Consider the following 11,642-nt stretch of genomic DNA (forward strand, 5'->3'; position numbering starts at 1 on the left):
GACTGTCTAGTGTTTATAATGGGGGGGGGATGGTCTGAAGGGAGGCTTTAACTAGGCCGAGAGGGGGGGGTCTGAAGGGAGGCTAAAACTAGGCCAAGGTCGCCGGTCTCTGTAAAGCCGGGAGGGGGAGGACGAAATATAGAGATCCCTGGCCTCCAAATATTGAGGATAAAGAATATATATAAGAACTCAAACAAAAACCTTCTACTTCCTGGTTTACTACTTAGAAACAGGGATAGATATATCTTTTAATAAAAATCCTCTAAATGTATGTTAAAATCCCCCCAAAGTATACACATATTCTTGAACTAAAAATATACTTGTTGATCGGATTTTTGACAACTTAAAAATTGGCCAAGGATGTATTAAGAATGGTTCTCGTTGTTTTGTGTACTATGTAGGTTTTTGCTGAGGTGTTATAAGGTCATGATATTAGAGAAAACTGAACTAAATTGCGTATTAATGATCAGCTGATTTTTGGCCTGGCTGCCTGTTTCTAAGTTGTTTTTGTTGCTATGACCTGATTTTTTTTGACTAGAAAAGACATATGGAATTTAATTTTAACGCCATCAAAAACCGGTATTTTTTTTTGGGGGGGGGGGGGTTGGAGTGGGTACACTTAGAAATGGTGAATCTCCAACAACGAACCCCCTTTATCTCTACCAATATATGTCTGTTTCATAATTCTAGTAAATTCTGTTGCGCAATAAATAATTGCGTAATTTTCTTGAACTTCAGTTGTTGACTAATCGTGAAACATTGAAGAGGGGTTTAGAGCGTTGCCTTAAGACTTTAAAAAGCTCTAATAAAATACAGGTCATGTTTCTACAGAGTAATTTTTCATTTTATAATTTAGAACGTTTGATAATGATCGATCTACCAATCCCCTCCCCTCCCTCCACCCCTCTTTCCGAGCTAGGGGATGATGTCTCAATCTAACTATGTTACTAATTCAGCCTCCGTAGCAGCTTTCCCTTCCGCTATAGTTCTCTTATTAGTACTGTATAGAGGTTTCAGACACGAATATTTCAATATAGTCCACTCCCTCCCTCACGCTCCAACACTCCCTTACTCTCTTCCTCAATTCACACTCACTCTTTCACTTACTCACCCTTCTCACATTGACTACCACACTCCGTTCCTCTCATACTAACTCTAACACCCTCAATCGGACTCTCTTATTACCTTACTCGGAACGCATCCACTCCCTGACACCCTTACTCCCTCACACACTCTCAATTCCTCACCCACCTTTTCATTCTCACTTACTCAATCCCAATTTCTCACTCCCACTTACTCACTCCCATTTACTCACTCCTACTTACTCGCAAACTCTTCTCTCTTTCCCTTCCTCAAACTCCTCTGACATACTCATTTGGCTCTCCATTTCTTACTTATTACTGACTTCCCATCTGAACACTCACTCATTTAACTTCTAAATACTCACTTATTAAACTTCTATAAACTTCCCATGCCTGCCGGCGGTCTGGGGGGGTTCATAACGGGACCTCTTTTTCAGATTTCTTTTCTAATAGTTTCTAATAATAATCACTTATTTAACTTCTACAATACTCACTTATTTAACTTCTAGAATACTTACTTTTTTAACTTCTAGAAATCTCACTTACTACTAAAATTTGCCTTTGTTAAGTTGCAAAACAAAGAACACCGTTCAGTGCTCTTTTTTATGGCGTCACATTTTTTATACAAAAATTACCACATGAATAATTGATTATTTTTTCAGATTTGATCTCTTACAGTTGGTTGAAAAATCGGGCATTTTTTACGCGGTTAAACTAACCCTTCATCACGACGGCTGGAGTTATTAGGTAAAAATTTCTTCTTTTTTTTAAAGAAAAGAGAGAATGATTTTTTTTCTCATAAAACTTGAAAAAATGATGTTTTTACTTACCAAACTTGAATCAAGTGAATTTTTAACTTACCAAACTCTAAAATTCGATATTTCATATTTTTAACTTTCCTTTTCTTCTCATAAAGATTCATCCTGTTGTGAAAGTACAGTGTTTCCCACAAAGGATAAGTGTTAAATTCACGGATTCCTGCGAAAGTATCTTGATTTAATCTTTGTCAAATTAGACATTTGCAGGTCGTCATTTATCGTTCATCTTCTGTGGATACCCACTACCCCGTCCCGTACAATATACATCTTCCATTTATAATTTTTTTATTTCAATTTTTAATAAGTTATATATTTTTATTTTATTTTTATATTTAAATTTAGGGCCGGGGGAGTCGCTCGTCCGGCCAGCGGTGCAGAGCATCCTAGTGCCCATCAACAGCGAAGGTAATTACTCATTATTTATTTATTTTTAGCGATATTTAACCCTTTTTCTCATAAAAATATGGATTTAAAAAAAGTAGTAACAGTAGCTGCTATCATCTGATTACTTGTACAATTTAAAAATAAAATTTGTTAAAACCAATATTCTAAAATGAATGTTAAAAAATCTTTTTTAGCCTTTTTAATTTCTCGTTATTTTATGTATTTAACTGCTGCAGTTTGTCTAGATTTATTGATTATCAATTCATATTAATAAGTTTTCTGGTTTTTTTTTTGTAAAGAATATTTCTAAGTTTGTAAACAACAGTATTTCAATGTAAATATGACTGTGATAAATACGTAGATAATTCGTCCCTTCGTCCTGTAGTGTTTGCATTAGATTAAACTAGTGACTAATTTTAGCTAATTCTTATTCATACATGTTGTCACTTTAAGTTAATGAAATTTATGAGATGGGATAAGGTTTGAAAAATTCTAAATTGGATTTTAAACGTTGAAAAAATCATGATTAGCTGAACAAAATTGCTAGCTTTGCTAGTATTGCTAGCTTCTCATTAATTTGTAATTAATATAATCCTTATAAATCCGTCAATTTCTGGAGTTAAATCTGCGAATTTTGATCTGAACAAAATATCGCAATATCAAGATTGGAGGAATCTTGTTATAAAACTAGGAATATATTTTTTATTTTAATTTAAGATGGATTGCTCCTTCCACGCTTAGACGAGACGTACTCTCCCAAGACAGTCAGCATAATGATTTCGTTTTCCGCAGGGTCCGCGGGATCCTTAACAAGGTAACACCTCCCTTTTTTTGATGCTCGGGGGTAAATGTGAAAAAATGCAAGATTTGTCCATCCCTTTCATAGGTTTTACCCTTATTTTCTCAATTATTTCCCCCTATTTAGCAAGTTTTACCTTAACATGATTTTTCAAGAATGGGGTGGGGAATTTTAAGAAAATAAAGCCTGTGGTAAAATGATTTTTTTACTTAAGATCATAAGCAATAGTACATCAATGTATTTTCTATGTACATCTTTAAATATTTACTCGGGAAAAGATGATTTAATTGATCTTCATTTAAAACCGGCTGAAGACAAAGAGAATATAATACATATTAGAGGGGAATTTAGAGAATCTCTCGGTATGAATTTTTTCAGTCCCTTTCAGCCTGAAAGGGAGTTCATAGAATACAAATCATGTAAATGTTCACAAATTATATGCAGTAGAGTACATTAATACAGTATGTTCCCTAGACTATTTATTTCAATTTCGAATTTTTTAAGCTGTTAGATAAACTTCATATAATGACTTAGGTGAAAAAAAAACATCATATGATTTATAGTTATAACGGAAAATCATCGTTAGTAAACTGAAAGTCATAGAGTCTATGTGAAATGATCATTGGTCAATTATGAAACCAGCCTATTTCATAATTTGGTTCATATGGGTTCTCTCAGAAAATTTCAGCCAATTTTGTACAGCCGTTTGGCCATCTATAGCTAATATATAAATATATTTGAACGAATATTTTTATTTTATATCTAAATTAATCGATACTTTGTTCAGATTACGCCGGAAAAGTTTGAAAAGTTGAGTTCTGACATTCTTAACATCATTGGCCACGGGTCACCAACTATCTTCAAGGGCGTTATTCTTCTGGTAAGTGAGAGTTAGATTTTAATTACAAATCTCATACTAGCATTCTTTTATTATGTATGATGTTAAATTTTGTGAAATGTAAAGTGAATTTTTAAGAATTAAGTTTTGTTGATAAGACGTATTCAAGGGTTGTTGACTTAATTCAACATTTTAAATTGTGATTTTGAGCGAGGTTTTAAACCTTAATTCTGATTTTTTTTCGTGAACCAATTTCTAAGATTTTCTTTTAAATATTGTTACCAAGTTTAATACTACCAAGAAAGATTTTTTGCCAAATTGTCGCTAACATCTTAGATCATCTAATTTACTCAGTGGTGTGTAATTTCTTGAAAAATCATTTCCGAAATTCTTGAATTAACTGAAAATCAAACTGTGAAAAATTATTACTTTTGGTTTAGATCTTCGAAAAAGCTCTCGATGAACCGAAATACAGTTCTATGTACGCACAGCTGTGCAAACGGCTGGAAGAACAGGCGCCTAACTTTGAATCACCAGACACTAAGGTAATTAACAACTAATTAATGATTAATTGATTAATAATTAAAGGGACTGTGGACAGAATTTCAAGTGACCTTTTTTTTCTAAGTGGCATGTATGATTACACCGGTACCCTTTAAACCACAGGGTGGCCAAAATGTACGGATTGTACGGATTTTTTTGTGACCCTAAAATTGTACGGGTTGTACGGATTTTTTTTCAAATTGTACGGGTTGTACGGATTTTTATCCTGGAAATGCACCGTTTTATTAATTTAATCATTTCAGCAAATTTTTCATGAAAATTTCAAAAAAAATTCTCGTCAAAATGAAGTTAGTTTAACTTATTTTCTGCATTCTAAATAATATTAGATTGATTAATGTTTCAATTGACAGTCAAAATTTATTAATAATTTTCGAGAATTGTCCCAGAAGTGTTCATTTGAGAATATGTTCCAGAAGTGTTTATTGAGCAGACCCAGTTTAGAATTTTAGTGTGGAAGAACCAGTTAAGAATATGGTGTAGCAGACCCAGTTTAGAATATAGTGTGGCAGTCCAAGCTTAGAATATGGATTTGCAGACCCAGTTTAGAATATGGTGTAGCAGACCCAGTTTAGAATATGGTGTAGCTGACCCAATTTATAATATGGTGTAGCAGACTTAGTTTAGATTATGGTTTTGCAGACCCGATTTAGAATATGGTTTTGCTGACCCAGTTTAGAATATATTATATATTGTATAACAGATCCAGTTTAGAATAAAGTGTAGCAGATCCAGTTCAGACTGTAGTTTAGCAGACCCAATTAAGAATATAGTGTAGAAGACCCAGTTAAGAATATAGTGTAGCAGACCCAGTTTAGACTGTAGTGTAGCAGACCCAGTTAAGACTGTAGTGTAGCAGGCCTAGTTAAGAATTTAGTGTGGCAGACCCAGCTTAGAATATGGTTTTTCAGACCCATTTTAAAATATGGTGTAGCAGACCCAGTTTAGAATATGGTGTAGCACACCCAGTTAAGATTATGGTTCTCCATACCCAGTTAAGAATATCATATGTACGGATTGTAGGGATTTTTTTCGAAAATTGTACTGATTGTACGGATCAACCATGTGGAAAATATCTTTAAACGTGTTTAATTCCGACTATTTCCTCAATAGCTTTTGAAGCAAAAATCATCAGAAAACCACATTTTAATGTTTTAAATATCTAGAGTACCACATTTTAACGTTTTAAATATATAGATTACCACATTTTAATGTTTTAATTATCTAAGAGTACCACATTTTAACGTTTTAAATTATTTAGTTTACCACCTTTTAATGTTTTATGATATTTAGATTACCAACTTTAAACCTTATATAATATCTAAATTACTGCCTTTAAACGTTTTATATTGTCTAAATTGCCACCTTTAAACGGCTGTTGCTTAAACGGTTACTATTGCCTAGATTACCACCTGTAAACGGCTGTTGCTTAAACGGTTAATATTGCCTAGATTACCACCTGTAAACGGCTGTTGCTTAAACGGTTAATATCGTTAACACATTTAAACGGCTGTTGCTTAAACGTTTTATATCGTCTAGATTACCACCTTTAAACGGCTGCTGCTTAACAAGTGCCGAGATGAGTTTGAGAATAGAGCTGCTGTTTCCGGAGCTTTTGAGAAGAGAGCCGGAAACCTCACAGGTACAGGGATATCCATAAATTATGGATTAGTAGGGTCAAGATTATAAAAAGGCCAATAAAACGGGGGGGGGGGGGGGGGGGCAATTCGACACTTTGTGACACCAAATTTTGTACAGGCTGCGTTTGGTCCTAATAATTGAGATAGAAGGCTGTAAATTTGCATGCAGCCACTGAATGTGGTCATCTACGTAGATTGACCTCCATTTTGACCTCCATTAACCTAGAAAATACAGAAAAAAAAATTCCACTTTTTTCACTTAAATTCAATTATTGTACAAAATTTCTTGTCTCAAAGTGTCGAATTGGCCCCCCCCCTTTGAAAATTGTGCAGTGAAAACAGACCCATTTAATTTTTTCTTTTTTTTATTAGAGCTTTAATCTTTTTTAATGTGATTTTTTTTTTAAGCTGAAGAAGAGGAGTCGCGCTTCATCGCGAAGCGGAAGATGTTGGGCAACATCAAGTTCATCGGAGAGCTCGGCAAGCTCGAGATGCTCCACGATTCTATCCTCCACCGATGCTGCGAGCAGGTTAATTTTTCGTTGAATTTAAAATTATTTTGTGCGCATTTTTACACAAACTTGATATTAATCCCAATCTTTAAATTTGAATCTTGAACTGAGGAGGTAATTTCAAGTAACCCTCTACTCATTGTGTGACATGTCAATAATAAAATGATCCATTTTCAGCTAGAAAGATAAGGATACCATGTGCATCCCTGCAGTTGAGAAGGTATGAAATGTACCGTATTGGATATGCAACTCTGTGGAAAAGGTTCACTTGAAATTCCACAAACAGTTCCTTTATTTGAGTTGAAGTCTTTAATATATTTATTTAGTTGTTGGTCGGAAGAAAACGCCAGCCAATTAGCGAACAAGGCGAAGATCTGGAGTGCATGGCGTACCTCTTCAAAACCTGTGGCAGGATACTCGATACACAGAAGGTAGGGACTAGTTAAGACACTAGAGGACTACAAATGGCATCAGCGGACTTAATGGGACATTGGAGGACTTTAGACATTATTGGACTCTTACTTAAACAGATGGACTTACTCGGACATAAAAGAACTTATTTGGCCATGGATAGACTTGTTTGGATTTAAGCAGACTTATTTGTACATTAATGGATTTATTTGAAAATAAGCAGATATGTTTGAACATAAGTTGACTTTTCGGAACATTAGAAGATGACTTATTGGAACATTAGAGGACTTATTGTAACATTAGAGGACTTATTGTAACATTAGAGGACTTACTGGAAAATCAGAGGGTTTACTGTAATATTAGAGGACTTAATGTAACAATTGAGGACCTAATGGGACAATGGAGGACTTTATGGGACAAAAGAGGACTTTACGGGACATTAGAGGACTTTACGGGACATTAGAGGACTTTGTGGGACATTATAGGACTTAATGGGACATTATAGGACTGACTGGAAAATTAGAGGATTTTATGGGACAATAGAGGACTTCATGGGACAATAAAGGACTTTATGGGACAATAGAGGACTTTATGGGACAATAGAGGACTTTATGGGACAATAGAGGACTTTATGGGACAATAGAGGACTTTATGGGACAATAAGAGGACTTTATGGGACAATAGAGGACTTATTGGAACATTAAAGTACTTAATATAGCATTTGAGGACTTTATAGGACACTAGCTGAAGTGCCCAGCTTTGCTCGTGAAATTTTATGATATATAAAATCGACTTGATAGGACATTAGAGGACTTGATAGGACATTAGAGGACTTGATAGGACATTAGAGGACTTGATAGGACATTAGAGGACTTGATTGGACATTAGAAAACTTGATTGGACATTTGAGTACTTGATTGGACATTAGAAAACTTAAAAGGACATTAAAGGAATTGGGAATTAGTTGGGACTTGGTGAAAAAAGTTAGGATGGTAACTGTGATTCATTTTTATTTGTTTAGGCGAAGTTACTCATGGACCAGTACTTCGATAGAATTAGGAGTATCATAGCGAATGCTGACTCCCCAACTAGGATCAAATTTTTACTACAGGTAGCTAGTGCATTCTCATTCAATACCTCATTTATTTGTATTGTTCAGACGTTCTTTTATTAGCCAATTTTTTAATTTACTACCTTATTTATATATTTACTTGATCATTTGTTCATATACTAGCTCATGTAGTTCTTTAATAGCTCACTTACTCATTAGCTCATTTGTTTACTTGTTTACTACCGGTTTTATTCATTCACAAACTTAGTTATTCATTCAGTAACTTACTTATCAATTTAGGAGCTCATTTATTCATTTAATAGCTCACTTATTCATTTAAATACTCATGCATTCTTGAAAAAGCTCATTTATTGCTAATGCTAACTAATTTATTATAAGCTCATTCATTCTTACAAAACTCGTTTATACATTTAAACGCTCATTTGTTCATTTATTCATCATTCACATTTGTTTTCCAACTTATCAGTGTGTATTTCAGGATGTGATTGAAATGCGCGAGAACAAGTGGATGCCCAGAAAACTGGCAACTCATGACGGTCCACGAACTATTCAACAGGTCGGTTATAATTTATATCAGATGAACACAACAATGCATATAAAATCTAACTACATTTGTTGTCTTAAAAGAAAATTGTTTCAGTTTATTTTTAATTTTTGGTAAATAAAAAGTAAAAATACGTTTTAATGTAAGATTGAAAAGGTTCCTTTATTTTTGAAAATCATTTTTCTTATTCTAGGTGCGCGAAGATGCTGCCCGAGACGGTTGCATCTATCTCCCCCAACATGAGAATAATATGGTAAAGAAAACCAACTCCCCCAGCAGGCTTCAGGAGGTTCTCTTCTCTAAGTCCAGGAACAAGGGGATGGAGGACATCTTCGGAGGCCCTGGGTTCCAAGGACCAACAAGTCTTGGCACAGGTCCCGGTGTTATTGGCGGAGAGACAGATGTCTACGGTTACGACTCCTACAGGAACAGTTCTTCTTTCGAGGAAAAGTTCAATGCCAACAACTCTGCGTACAACAGGGACGAGTCCAGAGATCATCGGGACTTTAAGCCCAAACGTGACGGGTTCGAGAGTAAGTTTGCTGAAAGGCCTGACTTTGGTGACCGGTTCACGGCAAACCGTAACAAGACCCATCCCAGCAACCGTGGGCGGGGAGGAGTTGGAGGTGGAGGCGGAGGGATGACAAGAACCAACGGTTACGACAAGAATGGTATCTCGCCTCATAATGGGGAGAAGGATCTTCCACCCAGGTTCAAGAAAATGGGTTTCGGATCGGACCGGGATCAGCCGCCTCTTCGGCCATCAGCCAACTCAATGATGTTGAAGCCTAAGACTCCGTCAAGTTTGCCAAAATCGGCGATGCAGCGGCTTGAAGGCGGGATGATGCAGAACATGAGCAGTCCTAAGGTTATGATGTCGCCCTCTGAACCAGCGGTTTTTATCTCCAAGCAGAGCGGAGATAAGAAAAGGCAGGAAAAGAAAAACCAGGGTCCTACCAGAGATGAAGTATTCAAGAAGATTGAGGAGATATTAGAAAAGCTTGTGGAGACTGAGAGCACCAATGAAGCGTTCACCACCTGGAAAGAAGGGGATATACCCAACAAGATGGTTAATAATGCTCTCATCCACTTCTTCAAGCAGGTTGTAAAGATGGAGAATAAGTCGACTCGAGACCTTTCACTCCAACTTGTTGAACAGCTCTGTGACAACGAAGTGGTGACACAGGTTCACTGCAAGGAGGGTTTATCTCGTCTGATTCAGTCCTACCCCACCCTGGAGATGGCTGAGGGTGGAATGGGAGAACTCTCTGTCTGGTCCATCAAGTCAGATAAAGTCAAGCTTGCTGACGTCGGAGAGATGACTGAAGGAGGGTCAAGCTATCCTCTCTTCTTCAATGTCCTTCAGGGGCTAGCTACAGATAGCGAGGATGAACTATTAGCTCTATTCAAGGATTCAGGTTTGAACCTTATGGAACAGCTGCCCCAGGATCAAAGAACTGAGTCTGGCTTAGGAGTTCTCCTGGAGGAAATGAAGCTTAGCTTCCTTGTCCCTCTGCTTACCATAAACACGGAGATCTGGAAACAGTTGGAAACCAATCCTGGTCCTGAGGAGTTTCTCGCCTGGATCAAAACTAAAGTTCCGGCGGAACATCATTCCGACCCGGCATTCGTCTTCGCTCTCATGGGCAACATTCTCAAGTTTATTACAGAGAAGACAAAGTCGGTCGAGGACAACGTCCAGGAGGTCACAGATCTGGAGAAAGAACTGATCCTCAAGTATCACGTGGTTCTGCAGACTTTCTTCAAGCGGTCAGCTGACCTCCAGTTGGTCGCAATCTACGCTCTGCAGGTCTTCTGCTTTAACAACAAGTTCCCGAAGGGTTTGATGCTGCGTTGGTTTGTTGCGCTCTACGAAGCTGATATTATTGAGGAGCACTCATTCCTCCGTTGGAAGGAAGATGTCAATGATATGTATCAAGGAAAAGGGAAAGCCCTGTTTCAGGTAAAAAAAAGCTAGAGATATGAGGTTTGTTTATAATTATATTTAACTGACGTATTAGGATTGAATATTTCACTAATTCACTTGTTTCTGTGAAACGACATAATGATTTTCTGTTAAATATATTTATAATATAATAAATATTATTCCTGTGCTAGGTGAATCAATGGCTGACCTGGCTGGAAGAAGCCGAGTCGGAAGAAGAAGAAGAAGATGAAGAGTGAAAGAAAAAGGAGGAGTAGATAAAGAAGAAAGAAAATGAAAGAAAAAATGAACTTAAGCTCCCCTGTGAAGTGACTTGAACTTTTCCCCTTCGATTTCACAATTTTCGCGCATTTTCTTGTGTACACAGTGTACTCATGTACACGTTGCAACCCCCTTGTGTACTAACTTGCTTGTAAAACGTGTATGTTAGACCCGTAAACCTCACGGATTGTTTTAGCCGATTTGTTATCAATTTTCTAGGTACAATATTCAATTTAATTCTGTGGAAAAGTTAATTATTTTAAAATTTTCGACATACAAGGATTGGGGTTTATCCGCGATCCCTGATGTATCTCAATAAACTGATGGTTAAGTAAATATTTGTTTTGTAAACATGCAGTACGATTTATCTTGAGAATGAACTAGATAAAGAATTTAAGGTTGCTAATAATTTTGAAGATCTATTTCAATTTGAAAAGAGAATTTTCAGAGGATTCCAAATCAGTGATTTTTAAATAATAATATTTGTAATTGTTAGAAAATTTATCCTTTTCAAGTTGAAATTGAGAATTTTTATCTACAATGATCTAATGCAGAAAACGTTAATATTAACTTTATATTGAAGTCTGAGAGTCTTTATCTTAATTGTTTTGTTTTTTAGAGTCTTGTATGTAATGTATACTGGGAGTAGATTTAAAGGGAGTGGTCGGCAACTTATGATTAAACTGATATTACAGTTTTATTTTGAAGTGTGTTATGGTTCATTTCATGAGACTTATCAGACGATTTTACGTTATGTATTTGTTCAGCAAGAGCG

General features: G+C 36.1%; 1 protein-coding gene across 1 annotated transcript; it reads left to right on the forward strand.

Annotated features, from left to right (window-relative positions):
* Window positions 1-1,805: 1,805 nt before the first annotated feature.
* LOC111699722 (eukaryotic translation initiation factor 4 gamma 2) lies at window positions 1,806-11,203 on the forward strand. The gene is made up of 12 exons (XM_023470453.1): window positions 1,806-1,829; window positions 2,243-2,305; window positions 3,002-3,098; window positions 3,871-3,963; window positions 4,362-4,466; window positions 6,022-6,124; window positions 6,531-6,652; window positions 6,961-7,065; window positions 8,067-8,156; window positions 8,596-8,673; window positions 8,855-10,624; window positions 10,780-11,203. The coding sequence occupies exons 5-12, from the start codon at window positions 4,401-4,403 to the stop codon at window positions 10,843-10,845; spliced, it is 2,400 nt and encodes a 799-aa protein (XP_023326221.1). The 5' UTR covers window positions 1,806-1,829; window positions 2,243-2,305; window positions 3,002-3,098; window positions 3,871-3,963; window positions 4,362-4,400; the 3' UTR covers window positions 10,846-11,203.
* The last annotated feature ends 439 nt before the right edge of the window (window positions 11,204-11,642 follow it).

Source organism: Eurytemora carolleeae, unplaced genomic scaffold (assembly GCF_000591075.1).
Source record: "Eurytemora carolleeae unplaced genomic scaffold, Eaff_2.0 scaffold262, whole genome shotgun sequence".
In the NCBI taxonomy this organism is placed as follows: Eukaryota; Metazoa; Arthropoda; class Copepoda; order Calanoida; family Temoridae; genus Eurytemora; species Eurytemora carolleeae.

Coding starts and splice junctions, on each gene's coding strand:
- LOC111699722 (XM_023470453.1), top strand. CDS start 4,401: ATGTACGCACAGCTGTGCAAACGGCTGGAAGAACAGGCGCCTAACTTT. Junction 4,467..6,021: donor TTGAATCACCAGACACTAAG/GTAATTAACAAC, acceptor TATATCGTCTAG/ATTACCACCTTTAAACGGCT. Junction 8,157..8,595: donor GGATCAAATTTTTACTACAG/GTAGCTAGTGCA, acceptor TGTGTATTTCAG/GATGTGATTGAAATGCGCGA.